The following is a 27395-nucleotide window of genomic DNA, read 5'->3' on the forward strand; positions in this document are numbered from 1 at the left end:
AAAGAAAGGAAAGAAATCGTCCTTGTATCCAGGCTGAAACTACACTCCTTTTATTTGGCCAAAGCCCGTGTCCCTCCATTTTCTATCCAGTTTTATGTCACGATGGGCTCTCCTAACTTGGCTTTTTCTCATTCCTCATTCCTTGGCAGATAGGGGGCACTGAGGAATATAAGATTTGCCGGGGCATCAAGGAGGGCCGCCTCACCAAGCCCATCGTCTGCTGGTGCATTGGGACCTGTGCCACCATGTTCTCCTCTGAGGTATGGCTGAGACAAGTCACTCCTGGGCTGGGAGTGGGGATTGCAAGAGGGGGCATTTGAGACGAACCATGTAGACATCTCATTAAACAGCTAGTTCCTTCAAGAAATGTTTGTTACTTGCTTGATTACTATAAAGTCCAGCCAGGGCCCCGCTCTCTGGGAGCTTATATCTAGTTGGAGACCAGCTTACAAGCAGATTGAAGTCAGAATCAGATGCTGAGTCCCTGCTCCTCAAAGGTAGCAGCCAGCTGTCTGGAGAAGTTTAGACAGCTTCCCTGAGAAGGTGATATTTGAACTGCAGTTTAGGGGATGAGAAGGATTTTGCTGATGAAAGGGAGGCTGAGGAGGGAGAAGAGCACAGCCTGGGCTCAGCTGGGCGGGGCTTGGCGAGATGTTTTGTGTGGGGAGAGGTGGTAGAAGGCAAGGTTTGTTTTTGATGTGTTAAAATTATGAAATATATGTGAAAGTGCCTGGAGGCACCTGACGGGTATTGAGTATAAACATTTCTTAGGCTTCTGCTGTCTGCTAAGCTTCTGAGCTAACTGTCTTCTGCTGGGGGATCATAACCCATATGTCACCCCCTGTGCTTGGGCTTAGAGAATCCTCTACCACCTTGAAGGTGGCTCACATGATGATGATGAAATTGAAGGAAATGCTGGGCGTGGTGGCTCACGCCTATAATCCCAGCACTTTGGGAGGCTGAGGCGGTCAGATCACCTGAGGTTGGGAGTTCAAGACCATCCTGACCAAAATGGAGAAACCCTGTCTCTACTAAAAATATGGAATTAGCGAGGCGTGGTGGCACATGCCTTTTTTTTTTTTTGAGATAGAGTCTCAATCTTTTGCCCAGGCTGGGGTACAGTGGCACGATCTTGGCTCCCCACAACTTTCGCCTCCCAGGGTCAAGCAATTATCCTACCTTGGCCTCCTTAGTAGCTGGGATTACAGGTGCCCCCCCACCACACCCAGTTAATTTTTGTATTTTTAGTAGAGTCGAGGTTTCACCATGTTAGCCAGGCTGGTCCCAAACTTCTGACCTCAGGTGATCTACCTGCCTCAGCCTCCCAAAGTGTTGGGATTATAGGCGCAAGCCACCACACTCAGCTGTAGTTTTGTTTTTTATTTATTTTTATTATTTTTTATTTATTTTTTTTGTTTTTAAAAAAAGACAGGGTTTCACCATGTTGGTCAGGCTGGTCTTGAACTCCCGACCTCAGTTGATTCACCCGCCTTGGCTTCCAGTGTGCTTGGATTACAGGCGTGAGCCACCACGCCCAGCCTAGTTTTGTTTTTTAAATAATTCTTCTCCCTTTTAGAAATTTCAGTTTTAGTTTTGAGACATTCTAGAGTTAAAGAAATTTAACTTCCTTTAACCCAGGGTTTCTGAATATAGAATCTCTTTTCTTTCCCACCCATCTACTGATGCAGATTAAATCCTACAAAGAACCCATCGGCAACCCATGCTTTAACATGTCTTTCAGCCTTTGCTTACAGAGTGGCAGTTCCTAACTTTTTCACCTTTTGTTCTATTTGCATGGTGAAGAGCACAGACTAAGGCCAGATTACCTAGCTTCAAGTGCTACCACATACTACCTGTGTGCCTTGGATAAATCAGTTTATTTGTCTGTGCTCCCATTTCCTTTTTTATAGGAAACCATCACAGTTACTGAGAGATTGAATGAGAAAAACTCTTAGAAAAGTGCTTGAACATAGTGTTGACACAGTCACACTGGGCGCTCTGGCCCATGCCTAATCCCAGCAGTTTGGGAGGCTGAGGTGGTTGGGTTGCTTGAGTCTAGGAGTTCAAGACCAGCCTGGACAACATGGCGAAACCACGTCTCTACTAAAAATACAAAAAAATTTTAGCCAGGTGTGGTGGCATATGCCTATTATACCAGCTACACTGGAGGAGGTGGGAGAATCACCTGAGCCTGCAGATTGAGGCTGCAGTGAACCAAGATCGTGCCATTGCATTCCAGCCTGGGGAACTGAAGAGAGAACCTGTCTCAAAAAAAAAAAAAAAAAGACACAACCACCACTTAGCTCTTCTTTTTTTTGTTTTTGTTTGTTTGTTTGTTTGCATTTTTTTTTTTTTTTTTTGAAACAGACTTTCACTCTTGTTATCCAGGCTGGAGGGCAATGGCACAATCTCAGCTCACTGCATCCTCCGCCTCCCGGGCACACACCTGAAGTCCCAGCTATTGGGATGGTTGATGTGGGAGGATTACCTGAGCCCAGGGAGGCCAAGGTGCCAGTGAACCATGACTGCCTCACTTTACTCCTGCCTGGGTGACAGAGTAAGACCCTGTCACTTCAAAAAAAAAAAAGATTAGGCCTGGCATGGTGGCTCACGCCTGTAATCCCAGCATTTTGGGAGGCCGAGGTGGGTGGATCACGAGGTCAGGACTTTGAGACCAACCTGACCAACATGGTGAAACCCCATCTCTACTAAAAGTACAAAAATTAGCCAGGCGTGGTGGCACGCATCTGTAATCCCAGCTACTCAGGAGGCTGAGGCAGGAGAATCATTTGAACCCGGGAAGTGGAGGTTGCAATGAGCTGAGATTTTGCCATTGCACTCCAGCCTAGGTGACAGAGCGAGACTCCATCTCAAAAAAAAAAAAAAAGGAAGGAGATTCTGGGGTTGGGCCACCAGTCTTTATATACTGACTTCCATGCGAATTAGCTGTGTGACCCTGAGGAAGCTCCTGAACTTCTTTGTGCTTTAGTTTCCTAATCTGTAAAATGGAAGTCATCTATTATACCTATTCAGTGAGCTTGCTTGAGTCTTAAATGAAGTGATTCATGTAAAGCGTTTAGCACAGTGCCAACCTATGACCAGTGCTGGCATTTTCCCGGGGATTCTTTGTTCGCTCTTGGGGGATTAGCAATAAAGCTACTTTCCTTTGCTTTCCAGGTCCAGTTTGGCCATGCTGGAGCTTGTGCCAACCAGGCTTCCGAAACTGCAGTAGCCAAGAACCAGGCTTTGAAGGAAGCAGGAGTGTTTGTGCCCCGGAGCTTTGATGAGCTTGGAGAGATCATCCAGTAAGTGGACCTTGAGGAGGATGCCAGCCTCCCTCTCCTTTCCAGACCCCTCCTGAGACAGCAGCCCCTCCCACACAGGGACATCCCATATTCCTGGTCCCTCTCAGTATCTAGCACAGCTGTATGGATGGTTCAAAATCCTCTTTCTCTTTGGTTTTCCTTTTGTTTAGTTTTTAGAAGCAGCAGGTCTCGGCTGGTGTTAAAACGTGTTGAGTTTCCAAGCCTACTATTTGGCTGGGAGGTGGCAGGCATGGATGAGAGATATGCATGGAAATGTTTAGAGAGTGTTACCTCTGATTGATAGAGCGTTATTACATATCCTATGATCTCTTCTCATTTCTTTTTCTTTCTTTTTATTTTTGAGACGGAGTCTTGCTCTTGTGCTCCAGGCTGGAGTGCAATGGCATAATCTTGGCTCACTGCAACCTCTGCCTTCCAGGTTCAAGTGATTCTCTTGCCTTAGCCTCCCGAGTAGCTTGGGATTACAGGCGCCCACTACAACACCTAGCTAATTTTTTTGATGTTTTTGGTAGAGACAGAATTTCAGGCTGGTCTTGAACTCCAGGTGATCTGGCCATCTTGGACTCCCAAAGTGCTGGGATTACAGGCATGAGCCACCATGCCCGGCTGATCTCTTCCCATTTCTACCTCTTACACCTGCCTGGGCTCTCCGCTCTGTCCTTCCTTGCCTTCCAGATTCAGCTTTCTATAAAGCCCCCTCCAGAGATGGGGACTCGAGGTGGTGGGGAGCAGAGGGGCAGGTGCAGTCATGGCTAGAACTTGTTTCCATTTAGTTCACAGAATTCAGCTGGTAAACCAGTGACTGGAAAGGGTTCAGAGTGAAACCCTTAGTGTTTGGGTTAGAAGGAGCATTCTTGGGATGGCTTACAGGAGTCTAAAATAAGAAAATCCATGTAGATGTCTTTTTTTCCTGCCTCCCAGATCTGTGTATGAAGATCTTGTGGCCAACGGAGTCATTGTACCTGCCCAAGAGGTGCCGCCCCCAACCGTGCCAATGGACTACTCCTGGGCCAGGGTAAGTGCCTTGACTGTCCCTAACAGTGTGAGCAGGGGAGATTTGTGGGGCTATGGTGGTGGGTTTTGAGTTGATTTGCCTCAAACTCTTGGAAACCAGGCCTTCTGTATTAGTCAGGAATCTCTTACAGGGACAGAACTAATAGGAGATATATAACTAATAGGAGATATATATATATTTATATATTTATATTTTATTTATATATGTTACATATATTCTATTTATTTATTTTTATATATATATATAAAATAAACTCATATATATATATGGAGCAAGGAGAGCCAGTCTAAGTCCCAAAACTGAAGAACTTGGAGTCTGATGTTCAAGGCAGGAAGCATCCAGCGCTGGAGAAAGATGTAGGCTGGGAGGCTAGGCTTTCATGTTGTTTTTGTAATAAAAATGTAACTGTAAAGCATTTTAAAATTTCATAGAAGATAATTGAAGAAATAGGATTGGACAGAATTGACTGATTTGCCCAACTCTGGAAATGGGAAATTTAGGAGCTCAGTCCCTGTCCCGTTAGTAAAGGGCATTTTAAGGGATTCCCCCATTTCTGTAGCCATGTATCTTGTCACTTTTTTTTTTTGAGATGGAGGATTTTTTTGGGGGGGGGATTACAGGTGGTCAGCAGCACACCCAGCTAATTTTTGTATTTTTAGTTGAGACGGGGATCCACCATGTTGGCCAGGTTGGTCTTGAACTCCTGACTTCAGGTAATTCACCTGCCTTGGCCTCTCAAAGTGGGGATTACAGGCATGAGCCACCTGAGCCTGGCCTGTAGTGTTTTTCATAGTATATTTATTTATTTATTTTTTGAGACAGAGTCTCACTCTGTTGCCGAGGCTGGAGTGCAGTGGCACTATCTTGGCTCACTGCAATCTCTGCTGCCTGGGTTGAAGCAATTTTCCTGCCTCAGCCTCCTGAGTACCTGGGATTACAGGCGCCTACCACCATGCTGGGCTAATTTTTGTAGTTTTAGTAGAGGCAGGGTTTCACCATCTTGGCCAGGCTGGTCTTGAACTCTTGACCTTGTGATCCACTCGCCTTGGCCTCCCATAGTGCTGGGATTACAGGTATGAGTCACCGAGCCTGGCCATCATAGTTTATAATTGTATGATTATTTTTAATTTAATTTATTTATTAAGTTTATTTATTTATTTATTTGTTTATTTGTTTGAGACGGAGTTTCGCTCTTGTTACCCAGACTGGAGTGCAATGGCGCGATCTCGGTTCACCGCGACCTCCGCCTCCTGGGTTCAGGCAATTCTCCTGCCTCAACCTCCTGAGTAGCTGGGATTACAGGCGCGTGCCACCATGCCGAGCTAATTTTTTGTATTTTTAGTAGAGACGGGGTTTCACCATGTTGACCAGGATGGTCTCGATCTCTTGACCTTGTGATCCACCCGCCTCGGCCTCCCAAAGTGCTGGGCTTACAGGCGTGAGCCACCGCGCCCGGCTTGTTATTTTTGAGATGGAGTTTCACTCTTGTCACCCAGGCTGGAGTGCAGTGATGTGATCTCAGCTCATTGCAACTTCCGCCTCCCAGGTTCAAGGTCAGGAACTCCTGACCTCAGGTGATCCACCCGCCTTGGCCTCCCAAAGTGCTGGGATTACAGGCATGAGCCACCGCGCCCAGCCCCATTACATTTTTGTTGTGATGGGCAGCTGTATCCGAAGTATACGTAAGATTTTCCCTTTGGATTCATTTTATTTCTGAGCCAGGTGACCTCAGGCTGGTTACTGAGCCTCTCTAAGTCTCATGGTTTTTTTTTGCTATAACACAAGGAATATTTCTTTGTGAGGTTAAAATGAAGCAATGGACTGTGTCTCACACCTGTAATCCCAGTACTTGGGGAGACCACAGTGGGAGAATTGCTTGAGCACAAGAGTTTAAGACCAGCCTGGACAACACAGCAAGACCGTGTCTCTACAAAAAATTTTAAAATTAGCTAAGCATGGCAGTGCGTGCCTTGTTGCCCCAGCTACTGGGAGGCTGAGGTGGAATGATCACTTGAGCCTAGGAGTATGAGGCTGATCGCACCAGTGTACTGCAGCCTGGGTAACAGACAGACCCTGGCCCCGCTCCAGAAATGAAACAATGGATATAAACTGCTTAGCCTATTTCTTAGCCCAGGAAATGCTCAGTGAAGGAAAGAAATAGTGCTGATAATGCTGATGCCAAGTGGTACCATGGGCCCTCCTATTTTCTATGTCCAAAATGATCTAATGAAAGGGCCTTTGCACTTCTTTCTTGGGAAAAGTTTGTTTGAGAATTGAGAGTTGTTGTTTGGCTGTCAGAGTCTAAGACATTCCTGGGACACTTTGGTTCTAAGAGTACACACAACAGGGCAGTCCTGCAAAACTCTGTGGTGGTCACCATGGCCCTGCTTCCCTCTGCCCCATCTCTGCCCAGGAACTGGGTTTGATCCGCAAACCTGCCTCGTTCATGACCAGCATCTGCGACGAGCGGGGACAGGAGCTCATCTATGCGGGCATGCCCATCACCGAAGTCTTCAAGGAAGAGATGGGCATTGGTGGGGTCCTCGGCCTCCTCTGGTTCCAGAAAAGGTGAGCATGGAGGACAGAAGATGACAGGGCCTTGCACCTCGAAGTTAATCATTTTTCCCCGACAAAGGAGTGGGAGTGGACGGGCCTGGGGAGTGTGTCCAGGGTCAGTCTTTGGGGCCACAGGTCAATTGAAAGGCCAGAGGAAGGACTCACAAGCTATCCCTGAGTCATCCAAGGACAGAAAGTCCAGTCTACACCAAGAGAAGCAGAAGGCAGTGACCTCACTAGAGGTCTTGGAATAGCCCCTTTGCCTTGGGAACTTTTAAAGAAATGTGACCAATAAATGCAGACCTCTTGATAGCAAGATAGAGCTTAAGGAGGGAAAACTAGAAAGATGTGGTAGCCTAAGGAGTGTGGGCCCAGTGGAGCTGCTGGACAGATAGAAAGTACCTTATGGGCCAGGCGTGGTGGCTCACATCTGTAATCTTAGCACTTTGGGAGGCTGAGGCGGGTGGATCACCTGAGGTCAGGAGTTCAACACTGGACTGACCAACATGGTGAAACCCCGTCTCTACTAAGAATACAAAAAGTTAGCGAGGCGTGGTGGTGGGCACCCATCATCCCAGCTACTCTGGATGCTGAGGCAGGAGAATCGCTTGAACCCACGAGGCGGAGGTTGCAGTGAGCCGAGATCACGCCATTGCACTCCAGCCTGGGCAACAAGAGCAAAAAAAAGTCCATCTCAAAAAAAGAAGAAAGTACCTTATGTTGTGTTCACTTTACAAATTTGTTTCTCCCATCAGCCTGAATGTTAGGAAAAAATTGATTTTCTCTGTGACTCCCAATCTTAGCCCTCCGGTGGGACTGATGGCTGGGCAGGGGAGCCCGTGAATATGCAATTCACAGATCTCTGGCTTAAGGTGGCACTGGGAAGAAAGCCAGGTCAATGTCTTGGGTTGTATCATGCCCTCACTTGCAGAGAGATGGGTATTGGTCCTTGTTTGGACCCTCCTGGGAAAACTTCACGGGTTATAACACCTGAGCAAGTCTCCCTCTGTCTGCTGCTGCCTCCCACGTCTCCAGACCTTGTTCTTGATCCTTAGTTGGGAGGTTGAATACTACAGGAATCAGGCATGGGGCCTCTTAACGCTGTGAAAGGACAGGGTTCTCATCCCCTGTCTATCTGGCACATGGAGCGTAGCCACAAATACAGGTCAAATCCTGGTGCAGGCAACTCATGCTGAAAATCACTGACCAAAGAATAGATTTTAAATCTTGGTTGCAAACTCTATTTTACAAACAGTATTTGGGGCCAGGCGCAGTGGCTCACATCTGTATGTAATCCCAACACTTTGGGAGGCCAATGTAGGCGGATCACTTGAGGGCTAGTAGTTCGAGACCAGCCTGGCTAACATAGCGAAACCCCATCTCTACTAAAAATACAAAAATTAGCCGGGCATGGTGGTGCTCACCTATAATCCCAGGTTCTTGGGAGGTCGAGGCAGGAGAATTGCTTGAACCCAGGAGGTGGAGATTGCAGTGAGCCGAGATCTCACTACTGCACTCCAGCCTGGGCGACAGAGTGAGACTTTGTCTAAAGAAAAGAATCAGGAGGTTTTGCCTTAGAGTTGTGTGGTAGTATTAGATTTGGATTGGTAGTTACCCTTCTTGGATTTAAATGACTTGTTCAGGGAGATGGGAGAAACTACAAGTGTGGCCTTGTCAACCATCTCCTGGTCTTTGTTGCACCCTCCTCCAGGTTGCCCAAATACTCTTGCCAGTTCATTGAGATGTGTCTGATGGTGACAGCTGATCATGGGCCAGCTGTCTCTGGAGCCCACAACACCATCATTTGTGCACGAGCTGGGAAAGACCTGGTCTCCAGCCTCACCTCAGGGCTGCTCACTATCGTAAGTACTGTCATCCTGGGAGGTGAACAGTGGGGACACTGGGCCTTGGTCTCATGCTGCTTTGCCACAGCAGGGCCCTAGAAGGAGTCCCTCAAACCTGTTCGGGACACACTGGGTTGCTTTGCCCAGCTTGAAGGAAACTCTTTTTTTTTTTTTTGAGATGGAGTTTCACTCTTGTTGCCCAGGCTGGAGTGCAATGGTGCAATCTCAGCTCACTGCAACCTCCACCTCCTGGGTTCAAGTGATTCTCCTGCCTCAGCCTCCTGAGTAGCTGGGATTACAGGCATGTACCACCACACCCAGCTAATTTTTTGTATTTTTAGTAGAGACGGGATTTCTCCATGTTGGTCAGGCTGGTCTCGAATTCCCAACCTCAGGTGATCTGCCCGCCTAGGTCTCCCAAAGTGCTGGGATTACAGGCGTGAGCCACCACACCCAGCTGAAGGTAACTCTTAAAGCTCAAAGCAGCATGCACGTGTTTCTCCTCCAGGGGGATCGGTTTGGGGGTGCCTTGGATGCAGCAGCCAAGATGTTCAGTAAAGCCTTTGACAGTGGCATTATCCCCATGGAGTTTGTGAACAAGATGAAGAAGGAAGGGAAACTGATCATGGGCATTGGTCACCGTGTAAAATCGGTGAGTTGTTACTCTCCTAAAAAAGTGGGATGGATCTCCCGGGTGGGCGGTGATGGGAGGCATTCATTATATAGGAGAATAACTAAACTCTCAACTCCCAACATACAAAGCTTTGGATGTGTTGTCAGATGCCAAATACGAGGCAGCTCTTTTATCCATATTATAATACAGATTGCTCTTAACAATTTTTCTGTCATTTGAGTGCAGTATGGAAACTACAGTTGAAATGAGAGGGCAAACTTGGTAACTTTGGCTTCCCAAATAAACCTTATGGGAGAAAGGTCCAAGGTCAGGTTGAGGGGACATATTGGTCACGTTATGCTAGTTAATACCTCGTGCTGCAGTAACTGACAACTCCAAAAATCTCAGTGGCTTGCCACAGCAAAGATTTATGTCTCATTCACACTACATCCTCTGAGGATTGGCTATGCTTGCTCTCTGCCATCTGTGCTGAAGGAACAGCCCCTGTCTGGGATGTGCTGGCCTCCTGTCAGCAGGATAACATCAAATGGCAGGACCACGTGCAGGCTCTTAAAGCTTCTGCTTGAATCTTACGTGATTCACCTTCACTCACATTTCATTGGCCACCACAAGTCAAGTGGTTATTCCTGGCAGCACTAGGGCAGGAAGAGTGATAATATCAAGGCATATCTGATGGGGAGAGACCAGTGGGAAAGGACAGTAAATATTTTAAACAGTTTATATAGTCTCACACAGAGCCAGTCATCTCTGTGTCCTCGTAGTGTGCTGTGGTTAGAAACTGAAAAGCAAGAGATGAGGTCACTGGCAGCTGCTCAGGGCCTTATGGGGACAGCTCCTTAGTAGATGCCTTTGCCCTGGGCTCCTTGACTCTGTAGCTCCAGAAACCTCATTTAGTTGGTCACTCCACTGGCCTAGGTGGGGAGTATGCATGTGATTCAGGACACTGCCTTCTAGGCAGCCAAACACTTGGCCGTCTCAGGTGAGACACCCAGAGGTTGCTTGATGAGCAAGGATCAGCTCAGAGCCAAGCAGGGAAGGTGGGTGGCGCTGAGGGACATTCCATCCAGGACTTGCTGAACTTTGCTCAGCCACCCCCAGCTCCTGAGCAGATAACACCTTTCCCACCGACAGCATAGGGCCTCTTTCTAAGATAATGCTAGACCTGCACTCCACACTCACTCATTCACTCTTTGCGCTCCTTGCTGTCTGGAGGATGTACTGACCCAACTTCCTCTCTTTGTTGAGGGCGGAAATTGCTTTGGTATTGGGATTTGGTATGTCCCTAAATCATCTTACTCCCCCACTGACAGGTGGTTAATTTCATTAACGGCAGGTCTAGAGTTTTTCCTAAAATTTTGGGAATACTTTGCCTCCCCACACTCAACACGTGTTTGCTTAGTGTTGAACTTTGTCACAGCTTGAGTAGGCGCAGAGCTGGTAGGGGCATGGCTGGAGGCTAGAACCTAAGACTGAGTTGGAGAGTGGTTAATCCTCAGACCTCTGCTGCTCAACACCGTAGTACCTGACCAGCTCCCTGAATGTCTCCAGGGCTCAGTTTCTTCTTTGTAACATAAAAGTGAGAACCTACAGAGGTTGTTTTGTAACCCAAATGAGATATGAGAGGATTTCAAAAACCAGCCCCACGGCAGTAGCACAGTGGTTGCCACATGGAATTGTACATGTGGGCCAGGTTCCTGAATTGCCTCTGAAGTATGTACAGTTCTACCCACCTGTAACACAGGTATGAACAAACACATCCCTTCACAGCAGTGTGTGAGTGTTCCTCTGTAATGCTGGGTTCATTTCCAGGTAAACAACCCAGACATGCGAGTGCAGATCCTCAAAGATTATGTCAGGCAGCACTTCCCTGCCACTCCTCTGCTCGATTATGCCCTGGAAGTGGAGAAGATTACCACCTCGAAGGTAACAAAGAAAAAACTTCCCTAATTCTCTAATCTTACGTTGGATAAATTTATTGGAGGAAATAGCCAGGTTACATTTTGATTATGCAGCTAAAAGCAAACCCAGTTTTCTGGAAATGTTATTTTTCTTTCATAACTAACTTCAGCAGACATGCACTAAATGTCAGCTGGTTTTGGGTACTTTGCTAGATGCTGGGAATTGAACTGAGTCAGACACAGCGTCAGCCAGTAGGGATGGTGCAAGGTTTTTAAATGATGGTCGCAATTCGTGGTAATAGTAGTAACAGTGGAAAATTACAAAGAAAAAATGAGAAATAATGATAAATGCTTTGAATTTTTTGCCTTCTCAGAAGCCAAATCTTATCCTGAATGTAGATGGTCTCATTGGAGTTGCATTTGTGGACATGCTTAGAAACTGTGGGTCCTTTACTCGGTGAGCATTGCAGCTGTTTTCTTCTTCATAACGTTTGTTAATGGTTGGTGTTTCCTCCAAACTATAAAAGCAATGCATACTCAGAATATTTAAAAAATAAGGAGAGGTATAAAGAAGGAAACAAAAATTGCCTGTAATCCTACCACCCAGAGCATCCCTCTTTTCTACTTTGAAACCAAAGAGAGCTTTTCTTCTCATTCCTGGGCAGTAGTAGTACTGTCAGTGGGGAGGAGGGCAGTCATGTGAGCCTTTTAAAACTACAAGTTGATTGTGTGTTGCAGGGAGGAAGCTGATGAATATATTGACATTGGAGCCCTCAATGGCATCTTTGTGCTGGGAAGGAGTATGGGCTTCATTGGTGAGTCTTTTTGTTGTGGTTTTTTTATTTTTATTTTTTACTCCCAAATGCTTGGAAAGAGTTTCTGTATAGTCTGATTTCATTGTATTGCTGTGGAGGCATCTGGCCACAATGCTCTTTCACATACCTGGCCCCAGAAAAGTCACAGAAGAATGTTGTAAAACTATGAGGGTCATTCAAGGGTATGCTGAGGAGGAGGCGCATAGTAGACACCTGACAGCAACCAGCATACCCCTGAGACTGAGCCTTACGGCAGACACCCCTGACAGCAATAATTTAAGTGAGATTCGTTGTTGTTTAAAGGGGCTTTTTTGTTTTTGTTTTTTAAACCCCCATGGTTCAGCTATACCACTTACACATGTGGTTGAGTTTATTTTTCTTTTTTAGTTCTCTTTTTATGGTTGAGTTTCTACAAGAGAAATGTCATATCCTCTTAATCATTTTTCTTAATCTTTTCCTTTCTTACTTTAAACTTTCCCCTTATCTTTGTTCTTTTTTTTTTTTTTTTTTTTTCTGAGACACAGTTTTCACTCTTGTTGCCCAGGCTGGAGTGCAATGGCACAATCTTGGCTCTGCCTCCTGGGTTCAAGCAGTACTCCTGCCTCAGCCTCCCAAGTAGCTGGGATTACAGGCGTGCGCCACCACGCCTGGCTAATTTTGTATTTTTAGTAGAGACTAGGTTTCTCCATGTTGGTCAGGCTAGTCTCGAACTCCTGACCTCAGGTGATCTGCCCACCTCAGCCTCCCAAAGAGCTGGGATTACAAGCGTGAGCCACCACACCTGTTCCTTTGTTCTTAGAAATGATTGCTAGCCCAGGAAAATATAATTTTTTATTTTTATTGTTTATTTTCCTTTAAAATTTTGTTTATAGAATCAGATCCAACAGTTCCCTTGTACGAAATCTACCTATGGAATGGATATGGACTAAACTTCCCACTGCTTTGTATTCACTTTTTTTGTGTGTTGGAACGATTTCCCTTCCTTAACCTCTCGCTCTCACCAGGCTTATGAAGCTCTAATAAAAAAGATGTGTTTGCTTCATTTTAGGACACTATCTTGATCAGAAGAGGCTGAAGCAGGGGCTGTATCGTCATCCGTGGGATGATATTTCATATGTTCTTCCGGAACACATGAGCATGTAACAGAGCCAGGAACCCTACAGCAGTAAACTGAAGACAAGAACTCCTCCCCCAGGAAAAAGTGTACAGACAGCTAGCTGGCAGTGGAGACTGCTTACCAGGGGCCTGGAATGTAAACAGCCACCGGGGTACAGGCACTGAAGACCAACACTCACAGGCTAACACCCATTCAGTCCACACAAGCTTCATATTTTTTTTATAAGCATAGAAATAAAATCCAAGCCAACACTTGTGACTTTGCTCTGCTACCTGCTGTATTTACTATATGGAAGCATCTAAGTACTGTCAGGATGGGGTTCTTCCTCATTGTAGGGCGCTAGGATGTTGCTTTCTTTTTCCATTGGTTAAACATTTTTTTCTCCCCTGGAGGAAGGGAATGAAACATTTAAGACGTCAAGATACTATACATTTAAAGCACCCTAATGTCTCTCTCTTTTTTTTTCCTCTCTCTTTCTTCTTCCTCATTTAACATGAAGAACATTGTATTAATTTGATTTTTAAAGATCTTTTTGTATGTTATGTGTTAAGAGCTTGTTTGGTATCCCACTGAAATGTTCTGTGTTACAGACCAGAGTCTGCATATGTCAGGGGGATGGAGCCATTGCATCCTTAGCCATTGTCATAAAATACATGGAGTAGTAACTTAATATGTAAAGTTGTAACATACATTTAAAATGGAAACGCAAAAAGCTGTGAAATGTCTTGTGTCTTATGTTCTCTGTATTTATGCAGCTGACTTGTCTGTCTGTAACTGAAGTGTGGGTCAAAGGACTCCTAGCTACTTTGCATATGTATTCCACAAAGATTCTGGGCAGCTGCCACCTCAGTCTCTTCTCTGTATTATCATAGTTTGGTTTAAATAAACTATATAGTTACAGTGAAGGCATACTGCTGTCTCCTGGCATCCACATCCTTTGATCTCTATTTTGAGACAGCATCTCACTTTGTTGCCCAGGCTGGAGTGCAGTGGCGTGATCTTGGCTCACTGCAACCTCCGCTTCCTGGGTTCAAGCGATTCTCCCTGCCTCAGCCTCCCGAGTAGCTAGGATTACAGGCACCCACCACCACACCCCACTAATTTTTGTATTTTTAGTAGAGATGGGGTTTCACCATTTTGGCCAGGCTGGTCTCGAACTCCTGTGATACGCCTGCCTCGGCCTCCCAAAGCGCTGGGATTACAGGTGCCCGCCACCACGCCCAGCTAATTTTTGTATTTTTATTAGAGAAGGGATTTCGCATGTTGTCCAGGCTGGTCTGGAACTCGTGGCCTCAAGCGATCCGTCTACCTCGGCCTCGAAAAGTGCTGGGATTACAGGCGTGAGGCACCCAGCCCAGCCCAAAGTGGCTTTTAAATTAATCTTTTCAACAAGGATATACGATCATTGACTATGAACCAAAGCAGTATGCAGAACGCTTGGCTTAAGAATTATCTCATTGAATCCTCTCCGTGAGCTTGCAAAGTAGGCAATATCCCCATGTTTAGAAGATAAATTAGGGGTAACAGGTAACTCACCCCTCATCCACTTAGCTAGGACTAAATCTTATAAAAATCCTGTATTGTCACTTAAGGCTTTAACAACAGGTGACCTAAGGTGGCTTTTACTCGACAAAATGACTGCAGAGAGCATGCTACCCACTAAGGAAAGGGAGCGAGCCATCCTAGCACCGATGTCCTGGTTAAGAGGCCTGGGGCGAATTCATCCCAACTGGGCGACGATTACAGCCGAACGTCACTAAGGTGGGCGGGGCTTTGGGAGGCTAGGTGGCGCATGCGCAGTCGGCGGGCGACCCGGCTCCGCCCCGCGCGCATTATTTAATCCCAGAATTCCTTTGTGTCGCACCAAACGGCCGCATCGTTCTGAGGCTGCGGAGGCCGGGCGCGGCAGCGTCAAGATGGCGGCTGCGGCTGTGGCGGCAGCGGCGGCGGCGGCCGCGGCTGCATCTCTTCAGGTGCTGGAGATGGAGAGCATGGAGACTGCCGCCGCCGGCTCGGTAGGACTGGCTGCGGAAGTCCGAGGCAGCGGCACGGTGGACTTCGGGCCTGGGCCGGGGATCTCTGCCATGGAGGCGAGCGGGGGCGATCCGGGCCCAGAAGCCGAGGATTTCGAGTGCAGCTCTCACTGCTCAGAGCTGTCCTGGCGGCAGAACGAGCAGCGGCGCCAGGGCCTCTTCTGCGACATTACCCTGTGCTTCGGCGGGGCTGGAGGCCGCGAGTTCCGGGCCCACCGCTCGGTACTGGCCGCCGCCACCGAGTACTTCACGCCCCTGCTGTCGGGCCAGTTTTCCGAGTCCCGTTCGGGACGGGTGGAGATGCGCAAGTGGAGCTCCGAGCCGGGGCCCGAACCCGACACAGTGGAAGCCGTTATCGAGTATATGTACACCGGGCGCATCCGCGTCAGCACGGGCAGCGTGCACGAGGTGCTGGAGTTGGCCGACAGGTAAGCGAGGGAGGCGGGAGCGCGGAGGGCGGCGGGCGCGGAGAGGGGGAGATGCTCGCCAAGGGACGGGCAAGCAGTGCCTGCCACGGCAGCCCGCGAGTCCTGAGTGGGCGCATTGGGTTCACACTCGCTGAGCGCCTGCTGGGGGGCAGCCACCGCGCTGGGCGAGGAGGATACACCCTCAGGTCAGGCGAGGGCGCCCCGCACCCAGGGAGCTTAGATACTAACGAGGTGGTGGGACAAAGATGATGAAAAGGAAAATCAGTATGTGTTAAGTGTTGTGCTGACGTTCAAAAGGAGTGAAAAGATACGGATTGAATAAAGACCTTTCTGAGGAGGTGACGTTTCGACCGACCTCTAAATGTCAAAAAATAACTGACCGTGCAAAGATGGGGAATGAACATTACAGACAGCGCAAAGGCCCTCGGGCAGGATCCAGTTTGGCTTAGAGAAAAGCCTTAAAATACAGTCCAGTGAGACTATCTAGTGGATGAAGAGGAAGAAGATGCGTGAGATGCGTTGGAATAACGACTTTGGATTTCACTGAGTGTGATAGGAAGCTGGGTAAAGAAATAATCTGATTTAAGTATTTTAATATTATTCTGCCACTGTGGTAAATGGATTGTGGGGAGCAGGAATGGATGCTCCAGAGACTGGTTAGAAGGCAGGTAATACCATTTATAGAGATGGAGAGGCGTTTATTTTGGCAATTATCATCTTCAGATTTGTTAACAACGCATCCACTCAGATGCAGGATTCTAAGGTATTAGGGTTTCAACAGTAATCAAAACAGACAAAAGTCCTTTTCCTTATCGCACTTACGTTGGTAGATGGACGGTGAATAAGTAAAATGTATAGCCTGTTATGATGGTTATCACTGATGAAAAATAAAGCATGGGGGGAGTACATAGAAAGTGCTGGGGGAGAGGAAGTGTTTTTCAAATTGGGTGGATAGAGACTGCCTCTTGAACAAGACGTTTTGCTCAGAACCGAAGGAGGCAGGTAAAGAGTGTGTCAGGTAGGGGACACAGGTACAGAGGTCCTGAGGAGGAGCTTTCTGTGTGTTAGAGAACAGCGGGAGCCAGTGTGGCTGTGTCAAAGGGATGCATGGTGAGAGGAACAGGAGAAGCCCCAGGATGGTAATGGGCATGGATCCAGATCCCATAGGGCCTTGATGGCCTGTGGAAGGACATGAGCTTTTATTCTGATTGAAATGGGAAGGTTTGGGACAGAGGAATGATGCAGCCTGATTTGATGAATAGTGCTGTGTTGAAAAAGGATGTGGCGGCCAGGCATGGTAGCTCACGCCTGTAATCTCAGCACTTTGGGAGGCCATGGTAGGTGGATGCTTGAGGTCAGGAGTTTGAGACCAGCCTGGGCAACATGGTGAAACACCGTCTCTACTAAAAAATACAAAAATTAGTCAGGCATGGTGGTCTGCCTGTAATCCCAGCTGTTGGGGAGGCTTAGGCACGAGAATCGCTTGAGCCTAGGAGGCGGGAGGTTGCAGTAAGCCGAGATTGCACCACTGCACTCCAGCCTGGCCAGCAGAGTGAGACTCTTGTCTAAAAAAAAAAAAAGAACAAAGGATATGGCATTGAGGAGGGAGCAACAAGGGCAGACACAGAGAGACTAGTGTAAGTGGTTGTGGCAGTAGTGGTGGATGCTTGGATTGAGGCGGGAGAAGTAAAGGTGATGAGAAGTGCTCTGGTTCTAGATGTATTTTGAAGGTAGATGAGATGAATTTGCTGCTGGATTTGATGTGGGATATAGGGGAAAACACTGCTACCTTTTTGAACCAAGCAATTAGAAGGATGGAATTATTAAGATGTGAAAGATTGCAGAAGAGCAAGTCTGGGTGGAAGATCAGGAGTTTAGATTTGGTTAAGGAGGTGCCTGGGGCAGTTGAATATAAGCACAGGGGAGCTAGAGATACATATTGGGGAAATTAGCATATAAATGGTAACTAAAGCTGTGTGGCTGGATGGTATTACTTAGGGAGTGAACCCTGGGGTTCTCTAGAATGTGAAAGAGGAGCCGGCTGGGTGAGGTGGCTCATGCCTGTAATCCCAACACTTTGGGAGACTAGGAGTTCGAGACCACCCAGGGCGACATGATGAAAATGTCTCTACTGAAAATACAAAAATTAGCAGGACGTGGTGGCAGGTGCCTGTAATCCCAACTACTCGGGAGGCTAAGGCAGGCAAGAGAATTGCTTGAACCCAGGAGGTGGAGGTTGCAGTGAGCTGAGATTTCGCCACAGCACCCCAGCCTGGGCAACAGAGTGAGAGTCAGTCTCAAAAAAAATTAAAAAAAAAAAGAAAAGAGGAGACTGATCTCTTGGAAACGTAGAAAGGAAGGATGTCAAGGAGGGAGTAGCCAGTCGTGTCAACTCTGTCAACCCATAAGTGATGGTTGCAAGTCATTGATGCCATTGACAAGAGCTAGTTAAGCCTTGCTTTATAAAGAGGATCAGAAAAATGGTACAAATGTGGAAATGTTTTTTAGGGGGAGGCAATCCCACCGAGGTAAGAGATACTAGAGCATGTTTGTGTGCTGCTGAAAATGATTCAGTAGAAGAAGAGTAATTGATGTCACAGGAGCAAAGGAATGATTGCAGGAGTAAAGTCCTTGCAACCAGGAAGGGAACTGTAGGGGTGGAAAAGGGGTGATCCCTTTCCTCCTTATCATAAAGGGTCACAGCTGACATTCTTAAAAGACAGGTTATAGGACAGAGAAAAGTGTAAGATTATTACAGGCACATGTGTGCTCGAGAGTCAGACAAAATAAGAAAACTCTAAGCGTGGCTGAAATTTTTAGACCATCCTGTGGTTACAGAAAGAATAGGGACTTGGAGTGCATCAAGACAGGTTATGGGAGAGCCAGGAGAGGAAAGCACGGCACCACAGGCTGTCCTGTTAGGCAGGCGGAACCTCACAGGCAGCAGCTGTCACAAAGAATAGATGTATCCTGTGGGAAAAGTTTCTGTCAGACCTTTAAAGTGTTGGACCTTAGCCTCCTTAGTTTTTCCTGTGAGTGCATCTTTCCTAGATCTGAGTACGAGGGGGGCTTCAGAGAAAGCCTGTTTACCTCATTAATGTGGATTTTCTCTACAGATACAAATCTCCCCCACAAAAGACAGCTCTTCAAAGCAAGTCCTGTGCTTTTGGCCCCTCTGAATATATCAAAGAAGTATATTTTTGGGTGAAATATTCTGTTTCAGTATAGAATCCATATTAAAATTGGAAAGATTGGGCTGCGAAGGTAGAGTATAGGGTACAGCTGCTGGCGGATTGGGTGATGGGAAGATGAAGTTCCTGCCTGATTGTTTCTGTTTTCTCAAGAGGCTGGGTCATCAGTGAGAAGGTGGAGTGGGTTGAGCATAGCTCTGAGGGAAAGAGGGTTGTTGCTGAAAATGGGTGGAAAAGGGTCATTGCACTCACCCAAGCTATGTTTGATTCTGTCATATGATCTTGAGTTTGACAGATTTGCCCCTGCTCTACTGGGGAGTTAGAAGAGAGGGTAGGATACTCCAAGCTTTTTACTCAAAACTCTTCTCTCAATCTGTCAGAGGCTAAGCAGCTGGCTTTTGTCAGGCACTGTTTGATGAGCCCTGCAACCAGCCATCACATTTAATCTTCCCATCAGCTCTGAGGCAGGACCCTCCACCCCTACCCCTAAATGCATTCTGACTGTTGAGCATGCCTGCCTCCTGGGCACTTGTAAGGATCAGAAATATAATAATAGAATATGCCTGATGCCCCTCACGTGACAGATACCTAGTATATGACAGCTATTTTCATAAAGCGTTGCTTCCAGACACCTAAGGGAACATGTCTCTGAATTACCTGGGGTGTGTGCTAAAACTAGGAGCCCAGGACAGCCTGGGAATCAGGTGACGCTGGCACCCAGACATGTCTGGGAGCTGCTATATTCCTTACCACTCCACTTTGTCTTTGCTTTATCTCTAAAATGATATGTTCCCTTAAAAGGGTGAAGGGAGCCTGCCTTATTCATCTTCGTATTATAGTTAAGATAGTTACTAAGCACAGTCACTAATAACAAATGGTTACTGAATTGGGAGAGGCCTGAACTGATGAAGTGATTCTTAATCTTGTTTTAAGGTTTTTCTTAGTTCTGGGGACTTAGTCTTTTTAAAGCAGTGGTCTCAAATTGGCTATCTTCAGGCTGATTGCTGCCAGATTTAAGAATTTGTTTGAAACGATTGTGGGTTTTTTTAAATTTACCTTTAAATGAATTTAGGTGAGCAGACAATATTTAGTCAGCTACATGCCAAATCACTTTGTTTTGTTTTTTAACCTACACGGTTTTGTTTTGTTTTTTTTTTTTGAGATGGAGTCTCTCTGTGTCACCTAGGCTGGAGTGTAGTGGCCTGATCTCGGCTCACTGCAACCTCTGCCCCCGGGTTCAGGCAATTCTTCTGCCTTAGGCTCCTGAGTAGCTGGGACTACAGGCACCCGCCACCATGCTGGGCTAATTTTTGTATTTTTTGTTTTTGTTTTTTGAGATGGAGTCTCACTCTGTTGCTGGAGTGTAGTGGCACGATCTCGGCTCACTGCAACCTCCGCCTTGCAGGTTCAAGTGATTCTCCTGCCTCAGCCTCCCAAGTAACTGGGATTACAGGTGTATGCCACCACACCTGGCTAATTTTTGGGTTTTTAGTAGAGATGGGGTTTTGCCATGTTGGCCAGGCTGGTCTTGAACTTCTGACCTCAGGTGATCCACCCACTTCGGTCTCCCAAAGTGCTGGGATTATAGGCATGAACCACTGAGCCTGGCCTAATTTTTCTATTTTTAGTAAAGACAAGGTTGTACCATTTTGGCCAGATTGGTCTTGAACTCCTGACCTCAAGTGATCCTCCTGCCTTAGCCTCTCAAAGTGTTGGGATTACAGGCCTGAGCCACTGTGCCTGGCCTGAGTCACTGCACCCAGCCTCTACACATGTTTTTTTGTTGTGTTTTTGTGTTGTATCCTGCTTCTTCAGATGTTTGAGTTTGCGTGGCATCCCTGCTTTAGTGAGAACCCAGTTCAGGGCAAATCTTCTGAGTACTCCATCCCCTCTGGCTGCCCAAAGAAAAAGCTCTGGTGATGAGATTAAAACCTCTGACACAGGGAGTATATGTATTCAGGGTATCTTGAATCTATGCTCCTGGAGAAAAATTTGAAAATAAAATAAAATCTCTAGCAGTAAGCCTGTTTCTTCTGATATCTGACTGAAGAGACCCCCCAACAAGTTCCTGCCTGGCTGTTACTTTATACCATAAGGTCCTTTCACTGAGACCCTGTTTCATTTTAAAAGAAGCTGGTGTACTGGGTGTGGTGGATCACACCTGTAATCTCAGCACTTTGGGAGGCTAAAGTGGGCAGATTGCTTGAGCTTAGGAGTTTGAGACCATTCTGGGGAACGTGGCAAAACCTTGTCTCTACAAAAAAAAAGTATCTGGGTGTGGTGGCGTGTGCCTGTAGTCCCAGCAACTTGGGAGGTAAACGTGAGAATCACTTGAACCCAAGAAGTCGATACTGCAGTTGAGGCTGCACTGAGCCATGATTGCACACTGCATTCCAGCCTGGGTAAAAGTGAGACTCTGTCTCAAAAAAGACAAAAACAAACAACATGAGGCTGGTGACTAGCAAGGAATTAGGGAAGAACGGCAAAGACAAGTTTGGATAGGGATTTGCCTTTGCCAAAGATAAATTAAAGTGAAAATAAAGTATGGGACTGTTGTACTTCATTAAATAATATGTTTCATGAAACCTTACATAATTAAAAATTCCCGGCCGGGCGCAGTGGCTCATGCCTGTAATCCCAGCACTTTGGGAGGCTGAGGTCAGGAGTTTGAAACCAGCCTGGCTAACATGGTGAAACCCCATCCCTACTAAAAAATACAAAAAATTAGCCAACATGGTGATGTGCGCCTGTAATCCCAGCTACTCGGGAGGCTGAGGCAAGAGAATCCCTTGAAGCCAGGAGGCAGAGGTTGCAGTGAGCTGAGATTGTGCCACTGCTCTCCAGCCTGGCAACAGAACAAGACTCCATCTCAAAAAACAAAAACAAACAACCAAAAAACTCCAGCTGGATCCAGTGTCATGTGCTTGTGGTCCTTGCTACTCTGGAAGCTGAGGCAGAAGGATTGCTTGAGCCTAGGAGTTTGGGGCTGTAGTTCACTGTAATCACACCTGTGAATAGCCCCTGCACTCTAGTCTGGGCAGCGTAGCGAAAACTTGTCTCCTAAAATAAAAACTCCATGTATGTGTGTGTGTGTATGTATGTTTATATGTTTGTATTTCACATATATGTAATTATATAAACTATAATATAAATAATACTTTAAATATATCATATATATATATATATATATATATATTTTTTTTTTTTTTTTTTTGAGATGGAGTCTTACTCTGTCACCCAGGCTGGAGTACAGTGATACAATCTCAGCTCACTGCAACCTCCGCCTCCTGGGTTCAAGCCATTCTCCTGCCTCAGCCTCCCGAGTAGCTGGGACTTCAGGCGCCTGCCACCACGCCTGGCTAATTTTTGTATTTTTTGTAAAGACGAGATTTTACCATGTTGGCCAGGCTGATCTTGAACTCCTGACCTCGTGATCTGCCCACCTTGGCCTCCCAAAGTGCTGATATTACAGGCATGGGCCACCATGCCCGGCCTATGTATTTTTTTTTTTAAGAGACAGTCTTGCTTTGTTGCCCAGACTGGAGTGCAGTGGCTATTCACGGGCACGATTATAGCTCACTAGAGCCTTGAACTCCTGACCTCAACCAATCCTCTTGCCTAAGCCTCCTGAGTAGCAGAGACTACAGGCATGCGTCACCATGCCCAGCTCTGTATGTGCTTTTTTTTTTAAGGCTAGAATCTCATTCTGTCACCCAGTGGCAGAATCTCGGCTCACCACAACCTCCGCCTCCCAGGTTCAAGCGATTCTCCTCCCTCAACCTCCTGAGTAGCTGGGATTGCAGGCACCCACTACCAAGCCCAGCTAATTTTTGTATTTTAAGAGACAGGGTTTTGCCACATTGCCTAGGCTAGTCTCGAACTCCTGGCTCAAGTGATTCTCAGCCTCCCAAAAGTGTTGGGGTTACAGGCGTGAGCCACCACGCCTAGCCTATATATGCTTTTAAACATCCTTTTCCAGCACAATATTTTCTAATTTGGTGGTGGGTTTTTTTTTTCCTTCAGGTTTTGTGTATAAAGTGAGATTAACCATTTCAATATATATAGTTTAGATGCTCTCAAAATGTGACCATAGACTGGGTATGGTGGCTCATACCTGTAATCCAAAATTCTTTGGGAAGCAGAGGCAGGAGGATTGCTTAAGGTAAGGAGTTCAAGACCAGTGTGGACAATATAGTGAGACCCCATTTCTAATAAATAATAATAATAATTTTTTAAAAACGTAGGCCATGGGCTGGGCGAGGTGGCTCACGCCTGTAATCCCAGCACTTTGGGAGGCCAAGGTGGGTGGATCACGAGGTCAGGAGTTCAAGACCAGCCTGGCCAAAATTGTGAAACCCCGTCTTAAAAAAAACGTAGGCCGTGGCCAGGTAGGGTGCTCACACCTGTAATCCCAACACTTTGGGAGGCCGAGGTGGGCAGATTACCTGAGGTCAGGAGTTCAAGACCAGCCTGGCCAACATAGTGAAATCTCATCTCTACTAAAAATACAAAAAATTAGCCAGATATGGTGGCACATGCCTGTAATCCTAGCTGCTTGGTAGGCTGAGGTCGGAGAATTGCTTGAGCCCAGGAGACAGAGGTTGCAGTGAGCCAAGATGGTGCTACTGTACTCCAGCTTGGCCAACAGAGTGAGACTGTGTCTTAAAAAAAAAAAAAATGTCGGCCAGGCATGGTAGCTCACACTTGTAATCCCAGCACTTTGGGAGGCGGAGGCAGGCGGATCACTTTGAGGTCAGGAGTTTTGAGACCAGCTTGGCCAACATAGTGAAACCCCACCTCTACTAAAAATACAAAAATTAGCTGGACGTGGTGGCAAGTAGCTGTAATCCCAGCTACTGGGGAAGCTGAGGTAAGAGAATCGCTGGAACCCAGGAGGCAGAGGTTGCAGTGAGCCGAGAACACACCACTGCACTCCCGCCTGGGTGACAGAGTGAGACCCTGTCTCAAAAAAAAAGAAAAAAGTAACCACATGAAATATGTACATTTGAAAAATTAATCTTTTCCCTTTTTCTTGATTTTAGGTTCCTACTAATTCGTTTAAAAGAATTTTGTGGAGAATTTCTTAAGAAAAAACTTCATCTCTCAAATTGTGTGGCAATTCATAGCTTAGCCCACATGTATACCCTGAGCCAACTTGCTCTGAAGGCTGCTGATATGATACGGAGAAATTTCCACAAAGTGATTCAGGATGAAGAATTTTATACATTACCTTTCCATCTCATTAGAGACTGGCTTTCAGATTTGGAAATTACGGTTGATTCTGAAGAGGTTCTCTTTGAAACCGTTTTGAAATGGGTTCAGAGAAATGCTGAAGAGAGAGAGAGATACTTTGAAGAACTTTTTAAATTGCTCAGGTTGTCCCAGATGAAACCTACCTACCTTACACGACATGTCAAACCAGAGAGGCTGGTAGCCAATAATGAAGTTTGTGTCAAGTTGGTGGCTGACGCAGTGGAGAGGCATGCTCTGAGAGCTGAGAATATACAATCTGGCACATTCCAGCTTCCCACTTCTCATGTTTCACTACTGCCTCGTTATGGGCAAAATATGGATGTGATCATGGTTATTGGAGGTGTGTCAGAAGGAGGGGACTATTTAAGTGAATGTGTGGGGTATTTTGTTGATGAGGACAGATGGGTAAACCTGCCACATATTCATAATCACCTTGATGGACATGCTGTTGCAGTAACAGAATCCTACGTGTATGTTGCGGGATCAATGGAGCCAGGGTTTGCTAAAACTGTGGAAAGGTATAACCCAAATTTGAATACCTGGGAACATGTTTGTAGTCTGATGACAAGAAAGCATTCTTTCGGGCTAACAGAAGTCAAAGGGAAGCTCTATAGCATTGGAGGACATGGCAACTTTAGTCCTGGTTTTAAAGATGTGACTGTTTATAATCCTGAGCTTGATAAATGGCACAACTTGGAATCGGCACCAAAGATTCTTCGAGATGTCAAAGCACTAGGCATTGAAGACCGGTTTGTATACATTGCCGCCCGCACTCCTGTGGACCGGGACACTGAAGATGGACTAAAGGCTGTAATTACTTGCTATGATACAGAGACTCGACAGTGGCAAGATGTGGAATCTTTGCCACTTATTGACAATTACTGCTTTTTCCAAATGTCTGTGGTCAATTCAAACTTTTATCAGACAGCATCATGTTGTCCCAAGAGTTACTGTTTAGAAAACGAAGAGGCAGTAAGAAAAATCGCCAGCCAAGTATCTGATGAGATCCTTGAAAGCTTGCCTCCAGAAGTCCTAAGCATCGAAGGAGCAGCCATTTGCTATTACAAAGATGATGTCTTCATTATTGGAGGCTGGAAAAACAGTGATGATATAGATAAACAGTATCGGAAAGAAGCCTACCGATATTGTGCAGAGAGGAAGAGGTGGATGCTTCTTCCTCCTATGCCACAACCTCGTTGTAGAGCCACTGCTTGTCACGTGAGGATCCCATACCGATACTTGCATGGCACACAGAGATATCCTATGCCTCAAAACCTAATGTGGCAGAAGGACCGCATCAGACAGATGCAAGAGATACATCGTCATGCCCTAAACATGCGGCGAGTGCCAAGCTCTCAGATTGAATGCTAGGCTCTCTCAAGTGTGCAGCTTAAAACTGTTATACCCGTTTCGTGAAGCTGAAGATATCCAGGCTGTTACTTGAAAAAGTATATCGGTAACTTATTTTCTACATGAACTGGTTATTACCCCATATAAAGGAAATACAGTTAAAACTAGAGAATGGGAAACTCAGTTCAATACGTGGTCGTTTTGTTAGCTTACAATCTTTGTCTTTGGTTTGTGCTAGCTAAATAAGATCTTATTAAAGACAATTGGGAAAATCAGGTGTAGTTGCTTGGCTGTTTTTCTGCCAACGAGTTATAACTCCTTTGTCTTGGGGACTTATGTTTTGAACATGCTTTAAGCACCAATTTTATTTGCACATTTACTTTGATATTTCTCATTTTTCGTGAAATGATTGGTTTTGGCAAGATCAGACTTATGCATTGAGCCCTCTCTGCAGGAGGCATGTGCAATAGTGAGACTGAAATTTGAATGAAAATGCTCAATATTTCAGCAAGATGGTTTGAGAATGTTTGCATTGATACTTTCTTATGTTTATCTAGAAATGCCATTTTCATTTCTAGAAGATGTGACTGATGAGAAATTTGTGATTGGCTCATGCATTTTTTGAATATTTTTTATTAGCAGCTGTTTATAGACTTTAAGCCTTCTGTCTGAGGTGAGGGTAGTTGGCAGAAGTATAGATCTTTAGCTGATTGACTAAATACACAGCAGGTCACATGTGTGAATTTTGTTTCTCTAAGAAGAAAAGTATTAGTGTAGACTGAGAAAGGCATTTAAAATTTTTTTTAAACACTTTTTTCAGGAGTTGCAGGATAATTTGAGGATATGTTAACGAGTGTAAATAACGCCTATGACAATCGACACTCAATGCCTTCCATTTTAATTTTTGCTCTAATGCATATTATATAGAATTTTCATTATTCCCTTTTTTGGCCTTTGAGATGGAATCTCACTCTGTGGCCCAGGCTGGAGTGCAATGGCTCAATCTCAGTTCACTGCAACCTCCGCCTCCCGGGAGGTTCAAGCGATTCTTTTGCCTCAGCCTCCCAAGTAGGATTACAGGCGTGCGCCACCACGCCTGGCTAATTTTGTATTTTTGGTAAAGACGGGGTTTCACCATGTTGGCCAGGTGTTCTCAATCACCTGACCTCAAGTGATTCACACCCGCCTCAGCCTCCCAAAGTGCTGGAATTGCATGAGCCACCGTGCCCAGCATTTTTTTTTTTTTTTTTTTTTTTAAGGCAAAGCCTTGCTCTTGTTACCCAGGCTGAAGTGCAGTGGCAAAATCTCGGCTCACTGCAACTTCCGCCTCCCAGGTTCAAGTGATTCTCCTGCCTCAGCCTCCTGAGTAGCTGGGATTACAGGCGCCCACCACCATGCCCGGCTAATTTTTCTACTTTTAGTAGAGACAGGGTTTTGCCATGTTGGCCAGGCTGGTCTTGAACTCCTGACCTTAGGTGATCCGCCCGCCTCAACCTCCCAAAAGTGCTGGGATTACAGGCTTGAGCCACCACACCCGGCCCATTATTACTTTCTACAAAAACTTTTTTTCAAAATGGGAAAGAAGTCACAATTTAGAGAAACGTTGCTAAAGAGAAGCCTTATTATTTCTGGCCTTGATTGTTATATTTTATCTAGTTGCTCTACACTTTTAAACTTTGCCTGAGCCTAGGATACCAAATTTGGGTACATAATTTTGGCTCCTAAAGATTTATGGGCTGGGCACAGTGGCTCATGACTGTAATCCCAGCACTTTGGGGGAAGCTGAGGTGGGCAGGTTTTGAGCTCAGGAGTTCAAGACCAGCCTGCAGAACTTAACAAGACCCTGTCTCTATAAAAAGTACAACAGTTAGCTTGAGTATGGTAGCTGGCACGGGCCTGTAGTCCCTCCTACTTGAGGCCAAGAAGGGAGCATCA

General features: G+C 46.1%; 2 protein-coding genes across 5 annotated transcripts in view; both read left to right on the top strand.

Annotated features, from left to right (window-relative positions):
* ACLY (ATP citrate lyase) overlaps positions 1-14114 on the top strand; it is a 51483-nt gene extending 37369 nt beyond the window's left edge. For all 4 annotated transcript variants that reach the window (XM_064369464.1, XM_064369466.1, XM_064369465.1 and 1 more), the window contains 10 exons: positions 150-260; positions 3178-3305; positions 4248-4341; positions 6755-6909; positions 8609-8759; positions 9250-9393; positions 11185-11298; positions 11648-11730; positions 12012-12088; positions 13137-14114. In XM_064369464.1, the coding sequence (XP_064225534.1) occupies positions 150-260; positions 3178-3305; positions 4248-4341; positions 6755-6909; positions 8609-8759; positions 9250-9393; positions 11185-11298; positions 11648-11730; positions 12012-12088; positions 13137-13231 (1152 nt within the window). In that variant the 3' untranslated portion in view covers positions 13232-14114. The remainder of the gene's footprint in view (positions 1-149; positions 261-3177; positions 3306-4247; positions 4342-6754; positions 6910-8608; positions 8760-9249; positions 9394-11184; positions 11299-11647; positions 11731-12011; positions 12089-13136) is intronic.
* Positions 14115-15121: 1007 nt separating this feature from the next.
* On the top strand, positions 15122-25624 carry KLHL11 (kelch like family member 11). Its single transcript, XM_064369159.1, has 2 exons — positions 15122-15666; positions 23900-25624. Exons 1-2 carry the CDS (start codon positions 15122-15124, stop codon positions 25479-25481), a joined length of 2127 nt encoding a protein of 708 aa, XP_064225229.1. The 3' UTR covers positions 25482-25624.
* The last annotated feature ends 1771 nt before the right edge of the window (positions 25625-27395 follow it).

This window comes from Aotus nancymaae, unplaced genomic scaffold, assembly GCF_030222135.1.
Source record: "Aotus nancymaae isolate 86718 unplaced genomic scaffold, 86718_ANA_hifiasm-v0.15.2.pri h1tg000089l, whole genome shotgun sequence".
NCBI classification, from domain to species: domain Eukaryota; kingdom Metazoa; phylum Chordata; class Mammalia; order Primates; family Aotidae; genus Aotus; species Aotus nancymaae.

Bases quoted from the DNA above. Each gene is read 5' to 3' on its own strand.
- KLHL11 (XM_064369159.1), top strand. From the start codon at position 15,122: ATGGCGGCTGCGGCTGTGGCGGCAGCGGCGGCGGCGGCCGCGGCTGCA. The intron at 15,667-23,899 runs GTAAGCGAGGGA...TCTTGATTTTAG, and splicing joins GTGCTGGAGTTGGCCGACAG to GTTCCTACTAATTCGTTTAA.